Source organism: Capricornis sumatraensis, chromosome 1 (genome assembly GCF_032405125.1).
Source record: "Capricornis sumatraensis isolate serow.1 chromosome 1, serow.2, whole genome shotgun sequence".
Lineage (NCBI taxonomy): Eukaryota > Metazoa > Chordata > Mammalia > Artiodactyla > Bovidae > Capricornis > Capricornis sumatraensis.
In genome coordinates this window covers 1,086,256-1,110,517 of record NC_091069.1, presented here as the reverse complement: position 1 = coordinate 1,110,517, position 24,262 = coordinate 1,086,256, and the positions used below count along the sequence as shown (strand labels likewise).

The window sequence follows — 24,262 nt, the reverse complement described above, 5'->3', positions numbered from 1 at the left end:
TGAAAGATAAAGCTGTCTGTCCTGCGGGCCTTCACAGGAAGGACCTCAGATAAGCCGGTGCCCCACCCCTGCCTCGGAGAAGGCAATGGCACCCCACTCCAGTACTCTTGCCTGGAAAATCCCATGGACGGAGGAGCCTGGTAGGCTGCAGTCCATGGGGTCGCTAAGAGTTGGACACAGCTGAGCGACTTCACTTTCACGTTTCACTTTCATGTATTGGAGAAGGAAATGGCAACCCAACTCCAGTGTTCTTGCTTAGAGAATCCCAGGGACAGGGGAGCCTCGTGGGCTGCCATCTATGGGGTCACACAGAGTCGGACACGACTGAAGTGACTTAGCAGCAGCAGCCACCCCTGCCTGGAGACAGGTTGCACCCTGCAGGAAAGGGGGCCAAAGAGAGCCCATCACACACAGACCTGCAGCGAAGCGTCGCCCTGCCCCCAGGCCTGGAGGACCCCGGGGCCGGGGTCTCCAGCACAAACAGCCCAGCTCGGGCAGAGGTGGCTCCCCATGGCTCCACAGAGGAGGCCCGGGGGCACTGGATGGGGAAGCGGGCAGGGGCTGAAGGACTCCAGCCCAGGAAGCCGAGCCAGAGCTCCTCCCAGCGCTCTTTACCAGGAGGCTGGATGGATGGGGTGGACGCCAGCCCAGGAGGGGCCCTCAGGGCAGGAGTGGCACGTAGGGCGCTGGCCACAGGCAGCCGGTGGCAGCGGGGCCCAGCTGGGATTTCCCCAGCCGCCCTGTGCCTCTCTGCCAACCCCCTCCCCCGCTCCACCCCTGACCCCCCACTCCGCTCCCCAGGAGCAGGCAGCCTGCTGTGCAGGCTGGTAGACACTAGGGGGCAACCCTGGGCGCTGAGCCTGGAGGAAGCGGATGGGGATGGTGGCCACTCCTAGCTCAGTGCCCCCCGCATGGCCTCCGACCCAGCGCTGCCCTGGGCCTTCCTGCCGGCTCCTGCTCAGCAGCCTCTGGGAGCCCTGAAACCCTCCCTGTGCCCCCCCAGCTCTCTGTCCGGGCAGCTGTCACCCCCCCTGGCTGGGCTGTGTCCACTTCCGTGTGCCAGCCCATGGCCAGATGTCGGCTTCCTGGCATGACTCGCTGCCCCCCTGGGCATTTCTCCCCAAAGGGAGACCCCGTGCGCATCCAGCAGTCCCCCCCAGCTCAGCACCTGGTAACCACTAATCTTTCCGTCTCTGCGGACTTGCTGTTACACATGTCCCACAGGGGGCTCCTACACGACGCGGCCTTCGGGGTCTGGCCTCTCACCCAGCACCCTGTCCTCAAGGCTCATCGTGTCCTTATAAGGACAATCTTCCGATGTGTGGATAGACCGCATATGTTTATCCATTCGTTGGTGGCAGTTTTGAAGCTTGGCAACCCCTCAGCAGACTCCACAAGTGCTGACTCACTTCAGCCATGCCCGACTCTGTGCGACCCCACAGACTGCAGCCCACCAGGCTCCTCTGTCCATGGGGATTCTCCAGGCAGGAATACTGGAGTGGATTGCAGTGCCCTCCTCCCGGGGATCTTCCAGACGCAGGGATCGAACCTGCGTCTTTTACGTCTACTCACCGGCAGGCGTCTTCTTTACCGCTGGGGCCACATGGGAAGCCCAGCCCTTTAGCAGACCTCACCTCAGTGGAAGGCAGCTTTCCTTCTAGGGGACCCCTCCCCAGCTCAGTGAACTGCAGGCCCCATCTAAGCTCTTCCACCAGCCCCGCGAGCCGCGTCTCTTTGCTACCTCTCTGTGGCCACTTCTGGGACTGCGTCTGCTTGGGTCCATGGCCTCGCCAGCTCTGGTCTGCCCACCGTCCACCAAGGCACCTCTCCTGCCGGTGCCCCCGTCCTCGTCCTGAGCCGCCACAAACCCCCTCTGCACACAGCAGGGCGTGCGCTAGCCTCCTCCAGGGTGCTGAGGCCTGCAGGACGCGATGGAGGCCCTGGCCCCCACTGAGCCGCTGCTGTCTGGGCCTGCGATGCCAGGCACTCAGGGCTGCCTCAGGCTGGATGTGGCCACACAGACCCTGCCCACAGGCAAATGCATGCTGTGAGGTTTCCAGCTGGCAGACCTAGGGGTCACAGCGACTTGGGCCTGACCCTCATTCACTCACAAGGGTCAGTGGGCAGCGTCCACCGCCAGGCCCCGCGCTCCAGGCTTGGGAAACAGAGGCAGACGGGTGGCCTGCAGGCTGGTGTAGTTCCTGTCGTCTCGGGGTTCACAGGAGAGCACAGAACAAATAAACACAGGAGAGAACTGGGATGGCACCAAGCCCCTAGGACACAGACGAGCTGGGTTTGAGGAAGGCTGCTTACTAGGCAGAGGGTGAGAATTAACCCAAGTAGCGGGGACTCTGGTGAGGGGCTGGACGCGAACAGAGGGCCCCTGGGCCGGAGGGTGTGAGCAAGAGGCCCCGGGCAGGGCGGAGGCGGGCTGGGCTGACTGCTGCGGAGCTGGGCGGCACTGGGCTGGGCTGGGCGCCGCTTCGCGCTTGGGAGCCTGCACTCGGGGCGGGTTTGTGCTCTGCACCACAGTGACTCAGGAGCGTCTCAAGCAGGGACGCATCAGACTGATGCTCTACAAGGTTTGCTCAGGCCGCTGTGTGGAGAGTGGACTTCGGAGATGAGGGGGCTGGGGAGGCAGGAGGTGAGCGGGCACCGAGAACTCGTGACAGAGTCTCCAGACCCCGGCAGGGAACATGCTGGTGGCGGGAGCGTTCCCTGTGGCCTTGGAAGCTGCCCCACACCTGAGGCTCAAGGGGGTCCATGGGGGATCTGCAGGCCGCAGTGACCTGTCCCTTGACCCCTGCTTGCTCTCACCCCACAGTTCTGTGGTGAGAGTCTGGACCTCTGCCTGCCACTCTCGGATCTTACCTGGGGGATTCGGACGCATTGTCTCCCTGCCCCTCAGCCCAAGCGCTGGCATCTGGGAGCAGAGCTCACACAGCCTGCGTGCCTGCCTGTCGACACTCGGCTCATTCCAGGCTCTCAGCTCAGCTCCGTCCAGGCGCTCGGTCGCGTCCGACTCTCTGCAACCCCATGAATCGCAGCACGCCAGGCCGCCCTGTCCATCACCATCTCCCGGAGTTCACTCAGACTCACGTCCATCGAGTCGGTGAAGCCATCCAGCCGTCTCATCCTCGGTCGTCCCCTTCTCCTCCTGCCCCCAATCCCTCCCAGCACCAGAGTCTTTTCCAATGAGTCAACTCTTCACATGAGGTGGCCAAAGTACTGGAGCTTCAGCTTTAGCATCATTCCTTCCAAAGAACACCCAGGGCTGATTTCCTTCAGAATGGACTGGTTGTATCTCCTTGCAGTCCAAGGGACTCTCAAGAGTCTTCTTCAACACCACAGTTCAAAAGCATCAATTGTTCGGCGCTCAGCTTTCTTCACAGTCCAACTCTCACATCCATACATGACCACAGGAAAAACCATAGCCTTGACTAGACGGACCTTAGTCGGCAAAGTAATGTCTCTGTTTTTGAATATGCTGTCTAGGTTGGTCATAACTTTTCTTCCAAGGAGTAAGCGTCTTTTAATTTCATGGCTGCAGTCACCATCTTCAGTGATTTTGGAGCCCCCCAAAATAAAGTCTGACACTGTTTCCACTGTTTCCCAGTCTATTTCCCATGAAGTGATGGGACCAGATGCCATGATCACCGTTTTCTGAATGTTGAGCTTTAAACCAACTTTTTCACTCTCCACTTTCACTTTCATCAAGAGGCTTTTTAGTTCCGCTTCACTTTCTGCCATAAGGGGGGTGTCATCTGCATATCTGAGGTTATTGATATTTCTCCTGGCAATCTTGATTCCAGCTTGTGTTTCTTCCAGTCCAGCGTTTCTCATGATGTACTCTGCATATTGGAAACAGTGGCTGACTGTGTGAGTATGAATCCATGCTGCGGTCTACACTGGCTGAGTATGAATGTATGCTGTGGTCTACACTGTGTGAGTGTGAATCCATGCTGTGGTCTACACTGTGTGAGTGTGAATCCATGCTGTGGTCTACACTGGCTGAGTATGAATCCATGCTGTGGTCTACACTGTGTGAGTGTGAATGCACGCCGCGGTCTACACTGGCTGAGTATAAATACATGCTGCGGTCTACACTGGCTGAGTATGAATCCATGCTACCGTCTACACTGTGTGAGTGTGAATCCATGCTGTGGTCTACACTGGCTGAGTATGAATCCATGCTGTGATCTACACTGGCTGAGTATGAATCCATGGTGTGGTCTACACTGTGTGAGTGTGAATCCATGCTGTGATCTACACTGTGAGTGTGAATACATGCTGCGGTCTACACTGGCTGAGTATCAATCCATGCTGTGGTCTACACTGGCTGAGCATGAATACATGCTGCTGACTTCACTGTGTGAGTGTGAATCCATGCTGTGGTCTACACTGGCTGAGCGTGAATCCATGCTGTGGTCTACACCGGCTGAGCATGAATACATGCTGCGGTCTACACTGTGTGAGCGTGAATCCATGCTGTGGTCTATGGTTCGAAGTTTATTTACTTGGCTGCACCGGCTCTTACTTGTGGCGTACAGGACCTTTAGTTGCGGCACGTGGGAGCTGGTTTCCTGACGGAAACACGGAGTCTTAGCCACTCGACCCCCAGGGAAGTCTCTAGTTTACACTTTTTAAAAGTTGAGGTATAGTTTACACGCTATGGAATTCACCCTTTTCGGTTCTGTAAGTGTAGACCAACGCACCACAGCCCGTCACCCAAGCGTCTCCGCCAGCCCCTTCATCGTCAGCCAGGCCCGTCCGTCCCTGAGGATTCCCGCGTTCTGCAGCCACAGTCTGTACCCCTCCAGACCGGCTTCTGTCACTCAGCATGGGGCATCTGGGGTTTGCCCTGGGTCAGTGTGCCTGGAGAGGCCTCATGCCCAGAGCGTTGTGCGTCCTGCCCCCTGAACAACATTTGGTCGTTTTTGTTTTTTAGGGCTTGTCAGTAAGATCTCGTGACCAGCCACCAGCAGGTTTTGGCTAAAGTGTGTCTCATTTTTCTTGGGTAAGTATCTAGCCTTGTGACTGTCACACTGAGTGGTATTTGCCTGTGTCCCTTCATAGGATCTGCCGAGCCGTCCCCAGGGTGTTGCGCTCTCGGGTCCCCACCCTGGCAGTGACCACCCAGTGTCTCCGGTCTGGAAGCAGAGCGGCCAGCCTGCCGGTCTGCGGTGGCGTCTCCTTGCAGTAAACGAATGCCCGTGAGCCTCTCTGCGGGGCTTTACTTGCTGATTTGGAATCTTTTCAAATATTTTGCCGGGTTTTCTTACTTTTTTCTTTCGAGTCTTGACCATTCTCTATAGATTCAGGATTTAAGTCCTTTATCAGATAGATGTTTTGTAAATATTTGCACAGGAAGGCTTTCACTGCCTTCGTCCCAGGTCTCTGGGATCTGGTTGAGAGCCGGCCCCTCCTGAACCCAGTGGAGGCGGTGAGCCGGAGCCCTCGGCCCTGACCCCCCGCTCCTCCCACCCCACTGGCCGATGAGGGTCCTTCTCCGACCCTAAACGCACTTCCACTGGGAGTGCAGTGCTGGCCTTCCCTGGGGACGCCTGCCTCTGAAGGACTCCGGGCACCCCAGGCCACGTGCTGCTCCTCAAATGGCACCCCTGGGGTCCCCTGAGAGGACAGAAGGGGCCACCTGGAGAGAGGCCTGGCCAGCCTGCGGCACCTCCCCGGCGACACTGCGGTCCGCAGGCTTATGCAACCAGTGATAAGGTGGCCATGACCCCATAATCCACCACAGGTGTTGGCCCAGCCCCGCCCTCCACACAGGCTTGCTGGAGGCCCAGCCAGGGGTTTGGAGGCAGGGCTGCTCGGGCCTCTGACGTCACCTCTGTCCCCCTGAGACGAGGTCCCGCTGATGCGACTCCGCTCCTGTGCAGGGAGGTGAGGGGGTGAGGGCTTCGGGGGACCTGGGCCCCAAGGGGGAACCTCCTGGCTGGAGCACCCTGACCGTGGGTGCTTCCCAGTGGCACCCCCATGGGCCCCGGGCTCCAGCCGCGGTGCCCACAGGTGGGCAAGGCCCAAGTCAAGTGAGAGCCCTCTGGAGCCGTCCCGGAAATGACCCCTGGAGCCAGTGGGGACACTCGGGCGATTGTGCCTAACAATGAACAAAGAGGGGCGGGCGTTTCGGGAGCCGAGACGCTGTCCCCTGTCCAGGCGGCTCGCTGGCCCTGCCCCACTGTGAGCCGGGCTATAAAGCTGCCCACAAACGGGGGCGGTGGACCAGTGCCGGGGCCAGGGGGCACGGACGGGGATGGGGGCCACGCTGCTGAGCTGCGTCCTGCTGCTGCTCTGGCCACCCTCGGCTCGGGCTGACGTCCTGGTGCAGCCAGATTTTGATGCCAACAAGGTACGGCAGGCCCCCGTGCTGTGCCACGTCGAAGGGCGGGGGGGGGGGGTCCGGGCTGAGCTGCCCCTGGAAACAGGAGTGACCGTGTCCTAGTGGAGCCTGCCGCCTCCGCGGACACTTGCTTGGTGTCCTGGGCGTGCACACCCTTTAGAGTCCCTTCCGTTTAACCCTGAAACAACCCTGTTTGCGGGTACTGACCCACTTCACAACTCGGAGAACAGAGGCTCCCAGTGGCCAGGAGCGCTGCCCCAGGTGAGTGGCAGCACAGGGGCTCGGACACTCCGGAGACCCCCGGCCCAGTGGCTTCAGAGCTACGGGCCTTGGGGCCGAGGCCCGGGTGCCGGGAGGGTCCGCCCTGGCCACTGAGCCGTCTTGCAGTTCTCAGGCCTCTGGTACGTGGTCTCCATGGTGTCTGACTGCACGGTCTTCTTGAGCAAGAAGGACCACCTGCTGATGTCCACCAGGGACATCAAGGCCTCGGCGGGGGGCAACCTCAGCGTCCACATGGAGTTCCCCAGGTGAGCGCGTGCGGGGTGAGCACGCACGGGGCCGGGTGAGCGGGGCCGAGAGTGAGCCGCCGTGCACCCCCAGGGCTGACGGCTGTAACCAAGCGGATGCGGAGTACCTGAGAGTGGGTGCCCAGGGGCACTTCCGAGTCCCAGGTAGGTGACCCCCACCCCCTTCTTTATGGGTGACCCTCCCCCATGGCCCTCCCCTCCCCTCGCGGGGCCCGCCCCTGCCTCTGCCTGGGCCCCGCCCCCTTTCCCATGTGGGTGGATGCTCGGCCCTGCCGTTGTCCAGAGCCGGCCGTCTCCTCTGCAGCCTTGGGCTACCTGGACGTGCGCGTGGTGGACACGGACTACAGCTCCTTCGCCGTGGTCTACATCTACAAGGAGCTGGAGGGCGCGCTCAGCACCATGGTGCAGCTCTACAGTGAGGGTCCCCGCACCCCCCGACCCCGCCCGCACCCGCTGGGGCACCTCCTCAGGCCCTGCCCACCCATTCACACACTCCCAAGTCTGGACCAGGTCCAGGTGGAGGCTGGCAGAACCCCCCAGCGCTGCCAGTGGGTACGGCTGAACTGAAGGGCCTCTGAAGGCTGGGCACTCAGGCTAAAGCTCAGGCTGTCTCTGGCTGGAGACCCCGCCTCCCCTGCTTGGCCTGCGGCCTGACACCCTGAGCAGGGGCTGCGGTACTATTCTGCTTTAATTTCTCGTGGGCTTGGCAGAGTGAACCAGGAGAGTTCCCCAAGGGGAGAGGCCGGGGTGAGGGCGGGAAGCTGGCTTTGGGAGCTGCAGGGAAAGGAGTCTGAAGGGGTGGGGCTCCGGGACGCAGGGTCTGGCACCCCAAGCCCCCAGGTGCCCTGTGTGAATTGGGAAAGGCTGCCCCTCTGGGCAGCGTCCAGTCCCCACTGGCCCCTCAGCCAGGCAGGCCTTTCATCGGTGCACAACCTGCCCAACCTCAGGTGGCAGACCTACCGTCATCCTTCAGGAAAAGGCAGTGAGGCCAGGGGCCCCCATCTGCCCATCTCTCTCACCTCTGTGACCCACAGCGGTTCACAGGGGTTGACAGGGGCCCCTGCTCTGCCCCAGGCCGGACCCGAGAAGCGAGTCCCCAGGCCCTGGAGGCCTTCCAGGACTTCTACCCGACGGTGGGGCTGCCAGCGGACATGGTGGCCATGCTCCCCAAGTCAGGTACCCCTGCGAGCTCCGCCCTGCCAAAGCCCAGCCCCCGCCAAAGCCCCGCCCTGCCAAAACCCCGCCCCTGTAAGAGCCCCGCCCCGCAAAAGCCCCGCCCCTAACAGAGCCCCGCCCCACCAAAGCCCCGCCCCTGCCAAAGCCCCGCTCCGCCCCCATTCCGGAGTCCTGGGAGGTGCCGGCAGGAGGTAGCCCTGTCTTCCAAGAGTGTGTTGGCCCAGCCGCGGGTGGGGGGGGTGGCGGGGGTGGAGCCGCCCCCCGCGGGTCCCTTGGCACGGGGAGGGGCTGCAGGAGGCAGGGGACAGTCCCAGCCAGCCCAGCCTCTCGGGACCCTCTGTCTTTTTACAGATGTGTGCTCCCAGGGGAACAGGCACGCACCCTGAGGGCTCCAGAGACCCAGTTTGGCCCTTCCCAGGTAAGGGCCAGGGTAGCACCTCCCTCCCGCTCTCCAGGGCCCGTGTGCCTGCACCTCTGCCCTCTCCCCTGCTGAGGTCTGCAGGTGCAGACCCCCCAGCATCCCTGGTTCTCCCGGGATGCGCACTCCTGTGCCTGCCTCTCCCAGGGGAGCCCCTCCTGATTACCTAGGGCTGCCGTAACAAACTGCCACAACCTGGGTAGCTTAAAACAACAGGAAGTCACTCTCAGCCTAGAGGCCAGAGGCGAGGAGTCAAGGCCGGGGCAGGGCTGTTCCTCCCGGAGGCTCTGGGAGAACCCCTGCCTCTCCCAGCGGCTGTTGGTGCTGGCGATCCTTGGCCTGTGGGGCCGCCACTCCCATCTCTGCCGCGCTTGTTAAGAGGCCAGATTGCCTTCATATAAGGATGCCCTAAATCAAGGGTGATCCCCTCTCAAAATCTTTAACAATTACATCTGCAGAGACCTTATTTCCACATAAGGGCATTTTCAGAGTTCCAAGTGGACGTGGATTTGGAGGGACATAATCCAGCCCAGTGCATCCTGTGTCCCCGTAGCCCCTGGCTTGCCCAGAGCACAAGGCGCTGCCTTGAGATTCCCGAGTCCTCATCCTCTCCCAAGGGCCCCACGAGGTGGGAACCCCAACCTCCTGGTTTGCTGCCGCCACAGGGCTGAGTCCCTGGTACCCCTTGGGACATGGATGCAGGTGGGCTCTTGGGGATGCCTTCTCCCAAAGCGGACAGGGGACCATCGGGCCCCTCACCCCCCTTCCCCGTGAAGAACTTGGGAACCTACATGAGCAGTATGCCTCGGACATGATGTGACAGTCGCCGGCGTCGGGAGGCCCCCCTGCGGCCTCTCCTGGCATGGTTAGGTTAGGTGGGGGCTTCCAGAGTGGCCTGCGGGCAGCGGCCCTCTGGCCTTCCCATCACTCTGCTCCCCTGGCCAGGCCGAGTTTGCCCAGGGCTGCACTGGGGGCATCGGGCTGTTGCAGCTTTCAGTGGGTCTCAACGACGCGGCCCAGGATCTTGGCTCCGTCCCTGTTTCAGCCACGTTAGGGATCGGGTCACGTGCCATCAGGAAGGCCTAGCTGCAGAGAGCGTGAGCCTGTCTGCCTGCTCTGTGCCCCACCCCCAGGATTATGTTAGGGAAAGCATATTTTAGGGTAAAGTGCACACCTACGTGGACCCCCTCTCCAGGGCTGCGTCTGTAGGTTCCTTGGGGTTAAGTAGCTGTTCTGCCAGCCAGGGAGGTGGTGAGGCCCTGGGGACAGTGGCTGGGTCCCTGGGGAGCCCAGTAAGGGGCAACACTGGGGCTGTGGCCATGGGGGGAGGGGGTCGCCTTGGGGGACCGTTTCCATGGTTGCAGAAGCTTCGGTGGCAGAATCCGCTCACCCTGCCCTTTCGAGGGATGAGTAGACGGGGCACCCTGCTGTGTGAAGCGCCACTCAGGGGTCCCAGGAGTGACTGGGCCTTTGCTGTCTGTGCAGCGCGAGCTGGAGCAGCGCCGAGCCGTCCTGACCCACAGCCCTCCGGCCCTGCATCTCCCCGTCCCCCCACCCTCCGCGGGCATCTCCTGGGGCCTCCCTCTTCTGCTCAATAAACAGATTCTGCAGTTTTGAAGCCCCTGGATTCTTTGGAGAGGTCGTCAGGGAGGACCCTGGGGCCCCACCGTGATCCGGGCTCCTGGAGCCACTGAGGCCGGGAGGCTCGGGGCTGAGGATGGGCACTCTGGTCCAGAGGAAGGAGGCGCCGGCCAAGAGTGGCCCCCTGTAAAGGCTGCACCCACAAGCAGCATCTGGGTCCCCCGGCCGGCCCCTGTGGGCTCATGGGCCCTGTGGGGATGCCAAGGCACCCTGGGCAGCCCGGCCCTGTGGCTGGGCCTCCGTCAGGGGCAGAACCCACAGAGGCAGAGCAGCCACAGGGGAGCTTTGGGGTGCAGCTTGTCAGTGTTTCCTTCCTGCTGTTGCTGTGACCTTGACCTTGGGCTCGTTGGTCAGCCTCCATGAGGCTTGGGAACGAGTCACGGTCATGGCCAGAGCACACTGAGCCCCTCCCTGCGGACCAGCCTGAGCGCCCCTGGATGGACCCTCGGGCCCAGCGGAGAGCCTGCTGGGTGTCTTTGTCTGCTCACAAGGAAACTGAGGCACAGAGAGGTCGGCAACTTGCACAGCCAGTGGCCCGGCTGGGGTCCTGCGGCCGGGCTCCAAGGCCTGAGCTCCCTGCTGAGCCTCTGGGGGGGGGGGGTTGGCCAGAGCGCCCCCGAGGAGCTCACAGCATCTGGCTCTGCCCGAGGCTCACACTTCAAAGGGCCGGGCCTGCGGCGAGGCAGGAAGGCGCTGGACGTCCTGCTTCACTGCTCGCGGGTGTCCTGCAGCCCTGGCAGGGTGGGGCAGGAAGCTGTTAGCTCTGAGCGCCTGTCCTCACCTCGGGCTGGTCACCCCAAGACAGGGGGCGGCCCTGGGCTTCCTGTCCTCTCTCCTTTGCCCACTCAAGCCCCTAGGGGCCTGGCTTGTGAGCCCAGCTCCGGGTTCAGCCCGGACCCGGGTCAGCCTCCCCGTGCACCCCACCCCACTCCTTCCCTTTGGACGGGCCTCCTGGGTCTCGGGGCTGCCCGGTCCTTGTGTGACCCACAGCTTTGCTGCAGGGCCAAGGTGGCAGTCCTCCTGCCTCGGGTGAGCGGGCCTCCCCTTTAGCCGGCCAGGCCTGTGCGAGCCTTTGTGGCCTTGGAGGTGGAGAGGCCGCCCGCATCGGCCAGAGGCCAGGGCTGCGACCTGGGTTGCGGCTGCCTTGGTGCCCTGGGACCCTCCTGGGCTCTGCTCGCCGTCCTGACGGGTGGGGAGACAGGAAGGTGGCTCCATCGGGCGATGCGGCTGGAGGCCCTGGTGCCCAGGTAGCCCGGCTCTGCCTTTTCCCTGACCTGGTCCCGGGCTTGGGGGCCTGGGCACGGTGGGAAGGGGTGGACACCGGCAGCCCACAGCTCATGGAGTGTAAGCAGGACAGGGGTTCCCGAGGCTGGCCCCGCCTGGCCGTGCAGAGTGGGTGTCAGGGCAGGTGTCAGGGAGGGAAAGGTCTCATCCGGTGGAGAAGCTGTGCGCACAGGAAGCGGGTGGGTTGCCGGCCGCTGCCTGGTGTCCGTGAAGGGGCAGGGGCCCAGGCAACCCCAGCGCTGCCTCCCATGGAGCATCTGTCTCTCTCCCGTGGCCCCCTCTGCAGGCAACAACCTCTCCCACCCACGCCTCACAGCCCCTCCAACACTCCTCCTACCCAGAAGCAGCCCTCACCTGCCTCTGTGGTCCAGGCCTGTGGAGCGTTCACCCACTTGTCCCGAGACCCATCAGAAAGAGCTTGAAGACTGCTGTGAGCCCTGGGAGGGGAGTCTGGCTGTGTGTGCGGGCCTGGGCTTGGCGAATCCATCCTAGCAGCCCGTCCTCAGGGGGAGATGTGGTTCTGGCAGCCCTGCTTGGGGGTGGGAGGGAGGGTCTGTCCTGCTCTCAGGCCCCCAGGCAGGCCCTAGACCAGGAGGGGGATGGCACAGGCTGCTCTGGTCCAGGTCACCCCGCTCCAGGGCTGTGGGTGTCCTGAGGCCCGGATGCACGCCCCTGAGTGGCTGGAGGCCAAGTTCACCGTGGTCCTCTCAGGGAGGTTGCACCCCCACCCACCATCCATCCTGCTATAACCCTGCCCAGGGCTCAGGGCATGGAGCAGATGCTCAATGGGGGCCGGGCTGCTGAGCGCCCTCCTGGGCCTCGCGCTGGCCCAGGTGCAGATGACTCCGCAGGGCCTGGACCTGCAGAAGGTGCTGGTCTTCCTCAGGGCGGTGGTCCTGGGCTGGGAGGGCCCTGAGGGGCCAGCTCCTCCAGCTCTCCTCCCCCACAGCTGAGCTGGGGCTGGCTCACGGGGGCCCCAGGACCCCCTGGGTGTGAGCTCAGCCCGGCCTGGGGTCCCCGCTCCTGGCCGGTGGGGATACAGCAAGTTCGCAGGGCTGGCGGGGGCGGCCCCCTCCCCCGGGGCCTCCTCTGAGTGACCACGTCCTCAGCCTGGCTGGCCGCTCCCCTGAGGGGTCTCCGGGGTGTGGGCCTCAGGGTGGCCGTCTCCTGCTCCCGGGTTGGCGGGCTTCCTGCTCTGACCTCTGACCCCGCAGGCAGTGGGAGCAGAGGAGGAGGCCTTCCCGGGGCAGGGACCTTGGCGGGGGCGTTTGGGCTCCACCTGGAGGCTTCTTTGTCTGAGCTCCTTTTTGCCTGGCCTGGGCCAGCAGGCTCAGAAATAGCCGGTGTTGGACACAGGTTTGCTTCCCTTGCAAAAAATGATCAGTTTTTAAAAGCTTCAGAGGGTGGAGAAGGAAATGGCAACCCACTCCAGTGTTCTTGCCTGGAAAAGGCCATGGACAGGAGCCTGGCGGACTGCAGTCCATGGGGTCACATCACTGAGCACGTGTGCATGAGGGTGGAGGGTGATGGGTTGGCAGCAATAAGCTGGTAGAACTGAAAAAAGTAAAAAATAAGAGCTTCAGAGGGAAAGTCCGGGCCCCAGGGCTGGTTTCCGAGGCGGCTGCTCGGTCCTCCAGCATGGCCGTGCAGAGCCAGGCCTCCCTCATGGGGCAGGGCTGCTGGCCACCCTCCTCGGGGGGCCTTCACGTCCAGCTGGCCCGCTCCCTGCCCCATCTCTCGGGCTCTGACCACCGCTGCCTCTGCTCAGGGGCATGCATCACAAGGCCAGGTCTCCTTGGAGACAGGGCACCAGCCCTGTGGCAGCTGCAAACAGGCCCTTGTGGGGACCCAGGGCCCCCACGGGGACCCTGCGGAAGGCCCGCCACCTGCTGCTTCGCTGACCTTTCACAGTCTGCCAGCTCCCTGCCTGGGAGGTCTAGGGCGAGGGGTCGGCCTCCCCGGGTCCGGTTCGGCTGCCCGAATGGGCTTGGCTCCGGTCCTTTCTCTAGATGGTAGGATTCTGGTGGGAAGCTGGTGTGGCCTCCAGAGAAAACTTGGCACTGAAGACCCCAAGGAGGCTGGAGGCCTTGTTCCTGACCTTGAGTGGGGAGACGCTGACTGTGACGGTCGCCTACAACAAGTAAGCAGCCCAGCCCCCGGGAGCGTGGGGGTCAGGCGTGTGTGTCAGGGGGCTGCAGCCATGGGCGTGGGGCGTGGACGCCACTGTCCCCTGGGTGCACCAGTCCTCCCGGGGTCCTCCCCTGCGACCAGACCCCAGGCCCCAAAGCTGCGTCCTCTCCCTGATGAAGCAGGGCGTCCTGATGAGGCCTCGTGGGTTTAGCAGGACGGGAGGAGGACTTGCCGGTGGGTGGCTCTTGGAAGGGCACAGGCCCCCTGCCCCAGGCGCTCCTGGGGACAGCATGCCTGCCCCTTGCTGGGAGTGGGCCCTGGGAAGGCACGCAGTGGGCATTTTCTTAGTGATCACTCTGTTGCCTTTCAGCTCAGGAAGTTGTCAGACTGAAGAAATAGTGAGCTCAGAAATGAATGTTTTGGGGAAATTTGTGTTTCCGGGTAAGAGCTGCTTCCTTGGGCCCCACCCGCCAGTTCCTCTTGGCCTGGCTGTTCCTCACGCCCCAGGCTCTGTATCCCCCCAGTGGACTGGTCACCCTACCAGGGCTGCTCTAGACCCCCCGAGAGGGTCCCGGCATCCCGAGAGGGTCCTGGCATCCCGAGAGGGTCCCGGCTAGGTGGGGGAGAATGGAGTCAGGCCCTGTCGACCCTGACCTCCCAGGCCGACCCACCCTGAGGGGTGCCCGTCCACCCAGGCCTGCCCCTCCCGCTTGTCCACGCAGGCCGCCGGGAGATCCACGTGATGGACACGGACTATGAGCAGTACGCCATCCTGCGCGTGTCCCTCCAGTGGCAGAACAATGAGTTTTACGTGTTCAAGTATTTCAGTAAGCCGTCCTGGGGTGGGGGCTGGACCGCCGCAGCCCCCGGGGACCCCCTGGCTCAGGCCCCGGTGCCCCCACAGCTCGGAGCCTGGGTGGCGAGTGTGAGCCTGGGTTCCTGAAGTTCCGGGAGCTGACCACAGACATGGGGCTGTACCTGGTGGGCCGGCACGGTGAGCTCCAGGCCTTGGGGTGGGCTCTGGGCGAGGGGGCCCGCGATGGCGGGGGTTGGGGGCTGGGCATGCATCCCACGTGCAGCCCCTCATGCTCTCCTGTCCCGCAGGGAGGTGCGCCAGGCTCCTGAAGGGGGTGAGTCTTCGCCCCTGGCTGAGTCCCGGCCTGACGGGAGTCCCAGCTCACTCTAGACCCCAGGGCCTCCAGGGTGCTGACACCAGGCTGCCCGGAGGGGGCCCTGCAGGCTGGGGTGGGCGGGGCGGGGGCAGGGCAGGGCAGGGGAGGCTGGGGCGGGCGGGGCGGGGGCAGGGCAGGGGAGGATGGCCTTGTCCGGGTTTCCATCTGCGGGCGGTCACAGGCCCTGTGGACCCTGTCTCAGGTTCCTGGGTGCCCCACTGTGCTAACCCTTCAGCTGCACGCCCCCCTCTGTCTCAACAGCTCCGAGAGACGGGACTGTGACCTCACTTTGCAGGCAGAGAAGCTGAGGCCCAGGCCACTCAGCTAGGATACCCACTCCTGGCTGGGGCCCTCGGGTTCAGACGGCGCCCTGAGGCCTTGCCCTTCTCTGTCGCAGCAGCTGACCTAGGGGAGCCCCTGCCCCCATGGGGATGCTTGGAGCCCCGCCCACCCGGCCTCCCTGGGCCGCCAGCCATGGGGGCCACCTGCAGCTGCTCCGCCAGAATAAACTCTACAGCCAAACCCATGGTCCCGTCTTTCCTGGGGGGCCAGGGGTGGCAGGCGGGGCTGGTGGGGTCAACAAACGTTCAGCAGCTGCCCTGGAGCCTCTGCTGCACGGCAGGCTGAGCTGAGACTGTGAGGCCCTGCTCTGTCTGCAGGGCCCAGGCACTCTGCTCCCCAGGGAGCCGGGACCCCCGCGTCCCTTTGGCACTCCGCGGGCATCTCTCCCCCCTGCCCTCCCCCTGCCCTCGTCTTCTGCACCCCTTTTCCCTGTCTTTGCCCCTGCCGCTCCCCTAGCTCTCTGGCTTGGCTGCTGCCAGCCACCACCGGCAGGAAGACGGTTGACACTTGGAGGTGGGGTGCAGCAGTCAAGGGCCGTGAGGGCAGCTGGGGTGACGGAGCAGCTGCCCACCTGCCGGGTGGACCTGTACAGATGCCCTCCACCCCTGCTCGTGAAGCTCTTCACCCGTGAGGTGGAGAGACGCTGTCCCTCCTCGGGGAACAGTTCCAGGGGACAGAGAGACGCTGTCCCCGCCACAGGAAACGGTTCCGTGGGTGAAGGGCCAGGGGAGCCGCCTCGGGGGCTGCTGATTGGCCTGCAGGGCTGGCGGGGTCGGGACATCCCGGCTCACGCCTTGCTGCCCACGGCCGATGGGCTACAGAGTCAGCATCGCCTGGGTGCCCGTGTCCTTGGTCTCGCCCCGTTGACCCAGGCCCCTGCCTACGCAGCTGGCGGGCCCTCGAGGGCATGCACCCACATCCGGAGGTCGCCTGGGGCTCCCAGGCGGGCCAGGTGCCAGGGCCTCGGGCCACCCTGGGTGCTGCTGAGGGCTCCTGCTGGAGCCTTGTGGGCAGCGGTTGGGTCCTGGTGCCATGAGGGGCCCTGACCACCATCCGCCCCCCGCACACATGTCCCCGAAGTGCAGGACGTGCCGCCTCCTGCCCTGCCCCCTCGCCTTGGAGCCCCACACTGCCTTCCAGCCTCCCGCGGGTGGTATGGGGGCTCTGGGCACTGTCCCCCCGGGGCCTGGGGCCCAGCCTACAGGGCAGCTGACTGGCCAGCCGAGTGGCCGGGGCAACATCAAGGTCCAGGGGCAGAGGGCCCTCAGGCCTGGTCCGGCCGATGGGCAGGCAGTCTGCTTAATGAAGCCAGCCTGTGCCTTTGCTGACACCCACGGGGAGGGTATAAGCCCAGGCTGGGCCCGAGGAGCGTGTCCTTTGGCTTTGGGGAGCTGGCCCCAGCCCCTGCCGGCCAGACATGAGGGGCAGCTTGCTTGCAGCCCTGCTGGGGCTCCTCGTGATGCTGGCAGCTGGCAAGGAGGACTTGGGCCTCCAGAACTTCAACTTGACCCAGGTGGCTGCATCAGGGCGCCCGCCATGGTGGCTGGCCGGGTCAGCTGGAGGGAGCCTGGAGGCCCTGGGGACGCTCCCTCTAGCGCCTCTGCCAGCTCCAGGCGTGCAGGGCCCGGGAATCCCCGAGACCACTGTCCTGCTGGGCTGGGGGAGGCCCTGATCCCAGTGGTGGGCACCCCCCCCAAGGCAATCCCCCTCCAGCTTGCTGTCCCCGCAGTTTTTAGGTATGTGGTACGAGATTGCCTTGGCCTCCAACCTGGAGAACCAGAGCTCGTCCCCAGGGCGGAAGGTGGGGGCCGTGATAGTGGAGTGGCGCTGGCCTTAAGGGTGTCACGTGGCCCCCCTGGCGGGACGAGGCTGGGGCTGGGGGTGGAGGGTGCCCGGGCTCCCAGGCCAGGGCGGAGGTGCAGGGCTTCCGTCCTCCAAGGCGGCTTCCTGAGGTGCCTGGTGCCTGGACGTGGAGCTGGGCCGGGACCCGTTGGTCAGGGGCTCCCTGGTGGTCCAGAGCAAGGCGCGGTGGCGGTGGGCGAGCGCGGGCTGAAAGCGTCTGCCCTCTCCAGCATGAACCTCTGCGTGAAGGAGAAGAACCAGGCAGTGAAGGGGCACGCCCCCGGGAAGTTCAGGCTCCCTTTAGACTCTGGTGAGGAATGCGCCCGAAATTGCCTCTTCCTCACTCCCTGCCCCAACGCCCCGCTCAGCCTGGAGTCCTCAGCCCCGCCCTCTGCGCGGCTGGGAGCCGGTGGGGACGCTTGGTCCCACCGCACGTGGCCCTTGCTCAGCCACCCTGGCCCTGAGGGTCTTCCCGTGGGGACGTGGTGGCCCAGAGCCCTCAGCCTGAGCTCACTGCCCAGCCTTCATGGAAGCGAACTCCTGCACCTCCTCTCTGCAAACTCTGATGAGACTGACCAGGTGGCCTCTGTGCTGGCCGGTGGGACTCCCTGCCCACCCTCTTCAGGAAGCTCCCCCAGGGAGTCCAGAAGGCCTGCTGCAGCCCCACGTGTGTGCAGCACCTGTGCGTGTACTTTTCGAGGTGGGGGTATGGCCCATGGGAGGCGCCTCCCCCTCCCCACAGCCTGGGAGTCCCGGGTTTGGTTTTGTCCCAAGGAGGCAAAGAGGTCATCGTGGTGGCCACGGACTACAAGACCTACGCCGTCACGAGCATCGTCCTGCACGGAGGCGAGAAGCCCAGCCGCGTGCTGAAGCTCTATAGTGAGCGGGCAGCCTCCCGCTCCAGCCCCGCCCGGCCCGGCCCCGCGGGGCGGGGGCAGGAGGAGCCTAGGGCGCAGATGGGCGGGGCCGGGGTGGGCGGGCCCGGGGTGGGCGGGGCGGGGGCGGGGCGGGGCGGGGCGGGCCCTGGGTGGGCGGGGCGGGGCGGGCCCTGGGTGGGCGGGGCGGGGCGGGGCGGGCCCTGGGTGGGCGGGGCGGGGCGGGCCCTGGGTGGGCGGGGCGGGCGTCCCGGGGGGCCCCAGCCAGCCGCGCCCGCTTCCTCGCAGGCCGGACCTTGGAACACAATGAGAAAGCCACAGAAAAGTTCGTGGAGAAGGCCGTGGAGCAGGGGCTGTCGGTCTCAGACGTGCAGCTGCTCACCAAGGACTGTGAGTGGCGGGCTGGGGGTCTGGGGGCCTCCTTCCTGGGAACTGTCTCCCCACTTCCCCACCGTCTCTTCTCCACAGTGACCTGTGTGAACCTGCTGTCCTAGGTGGTGAGTCCCTTTCCCTGCCCCGAGGCTGGGGCTGGGTCCCCAGGCCTCCCTGTCACAGCTGGAAGAGGAGTCTGGGGTCCCAGGGATTGGGGGGCTGACTCCTGGACAGGTGGAGCCGGGGCTTCCCAAGGGTCAGGGTCTACCCGGGCATGGATGCTGTGAGCATCTCCTGTCCTGGGCCAGCCCCTCCTGTGGCTGCAAAGCCTGGGCTGAGAGGGGGCCGGGCGCTTGTCCCCCGCGCAGCCCCACACGCTGCCCCGGCCCACGGGAGGTGCACCAGGCTCCTGAAGGAGGCAAGTCTCCACCCAGGCTGAGTCCCAGCCTGATAGGAGTCCATGCTTACTCTAGCTCCTGGGGCCTCCAGGGTGCTGACGCCAGGAGAGGGCCCTGGAGGTGGGGGCAGGTTGGCCTCGTCTGGGTTTCCACCCAACAGAGTCCTGCCTTGGGGTCACAGGCCCTGTGGACCCCATATCGAGCTCCCAGGTCCCCCACTGTGCTAACCCTTCAGCTGCATGGCCCCCTCTGTCTCAACAACTCTGAGAGACGGGACTGTGACCCCACTTTACAGGTAGAGAAACTGAGGCTCAGGTCACTCAGCTAGGACACCGACTCCTGGCTGGGGCCCTCGGATGAGGGCGGCATCCTGAGGCCCTGCCCTTCCGTGTCTCAGGATCTGACCTAGGGGAGCCCCTGCCCCCCACTGCGGTGCTTGCAGCCCCGCCCACCTGGCTTACCTGGGCTACCAGCCCTGGGGGGCCACCTGCAGCTGCTCCGCCCAAATAAACTCTACAGCCGAACCCATGGTCCCGTCTTTCCTGGGGACCGAGGGGTGGTGGGTGGGCTGGTGGGGTGTGTGTCCCGTGACTGCCCTCCACATTGCAGCAGACCTGACTCTCGGGAGGTCTGGGTTCACCGTGACTGTGGGGGACACCCACCCCTGGGTGGGCTCCTCCCGCTGTGGCCAAGACGGCTGCAGGCAGGCCGGCTCCCGCTGTTCCCTATCCCTTCTGCTGGCCCGTGCTGCTCAGCGCCTGCAGGCCGGGCTGCCCCCGGCCCTCCTGGTCTCTCCTCTGGTACCCGAGAGCCCACGGCAGCCCCGGGCCGGCCCAAGCCGCGCTCCTCCCAAGTGGAAGGTGACCACAGCTGCCGCCTATCTATCTTCACCTGGCTGCCTGCTGCCCTGTGCTCAAATCCGTGGGCGTTGGGTCCAAGGCCCTCGGGCCACAGCTGCCCCGACCCCGGCCCCCTGCTGGCTCCATCCCCTATCAGCCCGGTCCTCTTCAGTGCCTGGGGGCACCCCCACAGTGACCACACCCTCCTTCTATCGGCTGGGGCAGGGCAGAGAATGTGGGTGGGCGTCCGCCCCCTGCCCGCGTGCAGAGCAGGGTCACAGGGCTTCTGAGCACAGCTGAGGGGCTAGTGGGGCCCATCCGGCCAGAGAAGAGAGATCCTGCTGACCCCAGTGGGCCCCCAGAAAGCCTCCAGGAGTAAGGACCACCCTCAAGGGGAGGGCCTGCCTGAGACAACGGGTCCAGAAAGACGCGCAGGGGGACGTTTGGAGGCTGCATTCCGACACGTGCGAGGTGCCTGGGGAGCACCTGGCCTTTCCCCCAGATCTGTCTGGCCAGAGCCTGGGGGAGCAGGGCCGTCTGCCTCAGCTGGACCTCCCGATAGAAGGTTCTAGGACGTCTGCTTGAGCTGCTGTGACACAGAACCCGCTGAATGTGGTACCGAAGCAACAGGGGTTTCTTCTCTGGAGGCTGGAAGTCTGAGGTCAGGGTGCTGAGAGCCTGGTGTCTGGCGAGGGCCCCCATGACGGCTTGTGGACGGCAGCTTTCCCATCACACCCTCTTCTCTGCACACGTGGGGACAGGTCTCTGGTGCCCTTCCCTCTTCTAAGGGGCCCAGCCCTACTGGGTTGGGGTCCCACCCTTGCAACCCCACTTCACTTTCACCCCCAGGAAGGCCCCAAAGGCATTGGCCAAATACATCATGTCCAGCACGAGGGCTTCAGCACGGGAAGAGGGGGTGGGGACAGTTCAGAGGGCGGTGACGGAGACCAGGGCCCCCACCATGTGTCCACAGTGCTATTCAGCACAGAAGTTACTGCACAGACAGAGAAATGGGAAAATGCAATCTGTGGTCAAAAACAAGGAGTTAATAAAAGTCAGTGCTTCCCTGGTGGCTCAGACAGTAAAGAATCTGCTGCAATACAGGAGACCCAGGTTCGGTCCCTGGGTCGGGAAGATCTCCCAGAGAAGAGAATGGCCACCCACTCCAGTATTCTTGCCTGGAGAATCCCATGGATAGAGGAGCCTGGCCGGCTGTAGTCCACGAGGTCGCAAAGAGCTGGACGTGCCTGAGCGACTGACACGCGTACAGTTGGCAGTGATGCTGAGAAGAGCCAGGGTTGGGTTTGGAAGAGGAAGGTCTGAAGCCGGCGGCACACCCTGAGCTTTCCCTCTGCTCTCGCGTGGGCACCGTTTCCACCATCCGCCAGTCTAATCCTTTCTCATGGCCTCTCTGTCAGTCAGTGGCTTGTGCTGCTTGTCAACCTGTCCATTCTCAGTTTATCTGTAAATTATCACCTGTCATATCTATCACAGATATTTCTTGCTGGGTGCACGCATGCTCAGTTGCTTAGTCATGTCTGACTCTCTGTGACCCCATGGACTGTAGCCCGCCAGGCTCCTCTGTCCATGGGGATTCTCCAGGTAAGAATACTGGAGCTGATTGCCATGCCCTCCTCCAGCGGATCTTGCCAACCCAGGGATCCAACCCTCATCTCCTGCACGGGCAGGCAGATTCTTTACTGCTGAGCCAGCGAGGAAGCCATCTTTCTTTCTAATAGGGTAAATTCAGGCAAACTGAATTCTGTAAATCCATCGGGTTGAAGACTTTGAAGTTTTCTTACAAGCCAGGAAAGCACTTTCTGTTGATGAAACCTTTTTTATCCTTTTGTCCCAAAGGTTATTTCCCCACCCTTTTGTCATTTCTTACTTCGTGCATTTATAGTCTCTCCATTTTTTCTTATTTATGTTAGTTAATTCTATTATTTAAAAAAAATAATACTAAAGATTCTGTTAATAATCCTGTAAATTAATGGGAAAATTCTGTTCATCTCAAGGATAAGGGCTTTTTTTTTTTTAATTTTCGGGCTCCCAGGCGCGGGGTCCTCGCCGCCCCGAGGGCCGATCCAGGGGTCGGGCACACTGCACGGACCGAGGGTGGGCTGGGTGGCCCTCCGCCCGCACCGCTCCCGCCCCGAGCCGGCGGCGGCCCGCGCTTCCCTCTGCCGGGGCTGTGCGCTGGCTCCCTCCTTCTGCGCATGCCCAGTCCTGCTGGCCACGGCCCTGGGTGAGGGCCTGGATCCATTAGCTACATCCGCTGTTCTCGAGTCCGTATTTGCTGTTTCCTTCTCCGTGAAGCCCTGTGGTTTCTAGTGTTGTCCTCTTTTAATTTTTGATTATAGTTTTTCGCTCAGTCTTGTCCGACTCTTTGCGACCCAGGCCGGAATACTGGAGTGGGTGGCCTTTCCCTGCTCCAGGAGATCTTCCCAACCCAGGGATCAAACCCAGGTCTCCCACACTGCAGGTGGATTCTTCACCAGCTGAGCCACCAGGGAAGCCCCTGTTGTCCTTTTTGAAAACACTTGTTTATGTGTGTGTCTGGCTGCTGACCCCCCTGCGTGGGGCTCTTCCTCGCGGTGCACTGGCTGCCTCGCTCCGCAGCTTAGTGGCTGCGGCGTGCGGGCTTGTTGCTCCACTGTCTGTGTGCTCAGGCGTGTCCAGCTCTTCATGACCCCGTGGAGTGTAGCCCGCCAGGCTTCTCTGTCCATGGGATTCTCCAGGCAAGGATACTGGAGTGGGTTGCCCTGCCCTCCTCCAGGAGATCTTCCTGACCCAGGGATCAAACCCATGTCTCTGGCATCTCCTGCACTGGCAGGGGGTTCTTTACCACTGAGCCCCCTGGGAAGCTGCTCCCCTGCAGGTGGGATCTTAGTTCTCTGACCAGGGACGGAAGCCACACCCCCCGCGTTGGAAGGTGGATTCTCAACCCCTGGAGCACAGGGAACCGCCGTCCAGCTGTTGGAACTGGGAATCTGAAATACATCGCTTTCATTCTTTTACTTTAATGCTGTGTTTAAGGTTTCGACATCTCCTCTGACCCTGTTTCATGTGATATTTTAATAATATTTATTATAAATGAATTCTGTGATTTCACTTTGCATTTTTCTTTCATCCAAGAGTATTTTTAAAAATAGGGAATTTTTTTGATCCTTGTTTTATTGTCATTTGGTCAGTTAAGTTTGCAACGTTTCCACTTTGTGGAGCTCACCGATGCTATCCTTGTGGCTAGACAGTCAGTTCTGTGCGTGCTTTCCTCTCTGTTATCAAGACGTACGATTCTGTGTGCATCTGGGGAATTTGCTTCAGTCGTGTCCGACTCTTTGTGACCCTGTGGACCGCAGCCCACCAGGCTCATCTGTCCAGGGGGTTCTCCAGGCAAGAATACTGAGTGGGTTGCCATGCCCTCCTTCAGGAGATCCCCACTCAGGGATTGAACCCACGTCTCTTACATCTCCTGCATTGGCAGCTGGGTTCTTTACCACTACTGCCCCCGGTGAAGCCTGTAAAATTAATGCATAAACCCTCATGACCTGCCTTAGACATTTTAGGACTTCTTTATCCACGTCAGGGGCTTCCCTCGTGGCTCAGATGGTAAGAAATCTGCCTGTGTTATGCCCAAGTCGCGAAATCTCCCAATGACCACCAGGGAGCCGATATCCGATGCAAAATCAAGAGTTTTTATTACCAAGCTCGAGCTGGGGCTCCCACCGATACTGACACAGCAGCTATAGGGAGGAGCCCTGAGCTCTGGGTTACATTGCTTATATAGGGTATTCTCGCGCAAAAAATTCAAAAAACGGGAGTCTCCGGGTCTGATTGGTCACCTTCTGGTGAAGGGTTAGGTGTTGAGTTCTGATTGGTTCTCATTTCCCAGGCTTGATTCGAATTTCCCTGAGCTGGCCAAGGGTTCTGACTGGCTCGCAGGTGGTGGGGTGAGGTCAGGGGATTTCCAAAGGCTCTTTTCCCGGAACCTTACAAAATGGAGTAGCTTAGATTCTTCACCTGCAATTGATGATTGATGGTTTTGAACTGTGGTGTTTTGACCCAGGTCCAATGGGGTTGCGAAGAGTCAGACACGACTGAGTGGTCCGCACTTTGGCGGCACCCTCACCCACAGTGAGCCCTTAGGCCCACCTTTACCGAGAGGGTGTGTGCATCTCTCCTGCTACGAGTGTATTTCTGTTTGACTTGACTCGTATTTTGCCTTTGGAAGTTTGAGACCAGCTTGTTCTCACCTTTGAAAGTAATTTGAGAGACCCTGGAGACCCTGAAGAATTTTCACTTCATCGGTAGAGTCTGAGAGTCAATTTCTTTCCTGAGAACAGTTAGCTCTTACTGAATTCTTCCCTGGTTTTGTTCATTTCTGCTCTTAGTTAATTAAAAAAAAATAAATTTCAAGATGTTCTTCTAACGTCCTTCAATGCTTCGGCACCTTTGGTTCAGTTTGGAGTTTCATGGTATAGTTACTGCTTTCCACAGGCCCGCCGCTCCCCACGGCGGGATTTCCATTAGAAGAGATGTTTGCATTCTTTTCCTGGTTTCTTCCTCTAAGAACAAAGTATAAAGACTCCTTAAGTCTATTCATTTCCTGAATGGGACTGGCAGTTTGGGTGACTTTCAAGATTCCTAATTCACATGCATCCGTAGGCGGAGGACTCGCTCTCAGTTCAGTTCAGTTAGTTCAGTTGCTCAGCTGTGTCTGGCTCTTTGTGACCCCATGGACTGCAGCACGCCAGGCCTCCCTGTCCATCACCAACTCCCAGAGCTCGCTCAAGCTCACGTCCATCGAGTCGGTGATGCCATCCGACCATCTCCTCCTCTGTTGTCCCCTTCCCCTCCTGCTTTCAGTCTTTCCCAGAATCAGGGTCTT

General features: G+C 62.2%; 1 protein-coding gene across 4 annotated transcripts; it reads left to right on the top strand.

The window, feature by feature from the left end:
- The first annotated feature begins 5,806 nt into the window (after nt 1-5,806).
- LCN15 (lipocalin 15) lies at nt 5,807-10,066 on the top strand. 4 transcript variants are annotated; one of them, XM_068981701.1, is made up of 7 exons: nt 5,807-5,901; nt 6,746-6,885; nt 6,959-7,029; nt 7,190-7,300; nt 7,960-8,061; nt 8,413-8,479; nt 9,965-10,066. In XM_068981701.1, exons 2-6 carry the CDS (start codon nt 6,773-6,775, stop codon nt 8,445-8,447), a joined length of 432 nt encoding a protein of 143 aa, XP_068837802.1. In that variant the 5' UTR covers nt 5,807-5,901; nt 6,746-6,772; the 3' UTR covers nt 8,448-8,479; nt 9,965-10,066. The 4 variants fall into 4 exon arrangements, with proteins under 4 accessions (XP_068837802.1, XP_068837809.1, XP_068837784.1 ...); XM_068981708.1 differs by having other exon boundaries at nt 5,817-5,901; nt 6,753-6,885; XM_068981683.1 differs by lacking the exon at nt 5,807-5,901 and adding an exon at nt 6,272-6,367.
- Nucleotides 10,067-24,262: the final 14,196 nt, after the last annotated feature.

Excerpts from the sequence above, each read along its gene's own strand:
- LCN15 (XM_068981683.1), top strand. The coding sequence starts at position 6,272 with ATGGGGGCCACGCTGCTGAGCTGCGTCCTGCTGCTGCTCTGGCCACCC. Across the intron at positions 6,368-6,745 it reads CAGATTTTGATGCCAACAAG|TTCTCAGGCCTCTGGTACGT; the intron begins GTACGGCAGGCC and ends GCCGTCTTGCAG. Across the intron at positions 8,062-8,412 it reads GGCCATGCTCCCCAAGTCAG|ATGTGTGCTCCCAGGGGAAC; the intron begins GTACCCCTGCGA and ends GTCTTTTTACAG.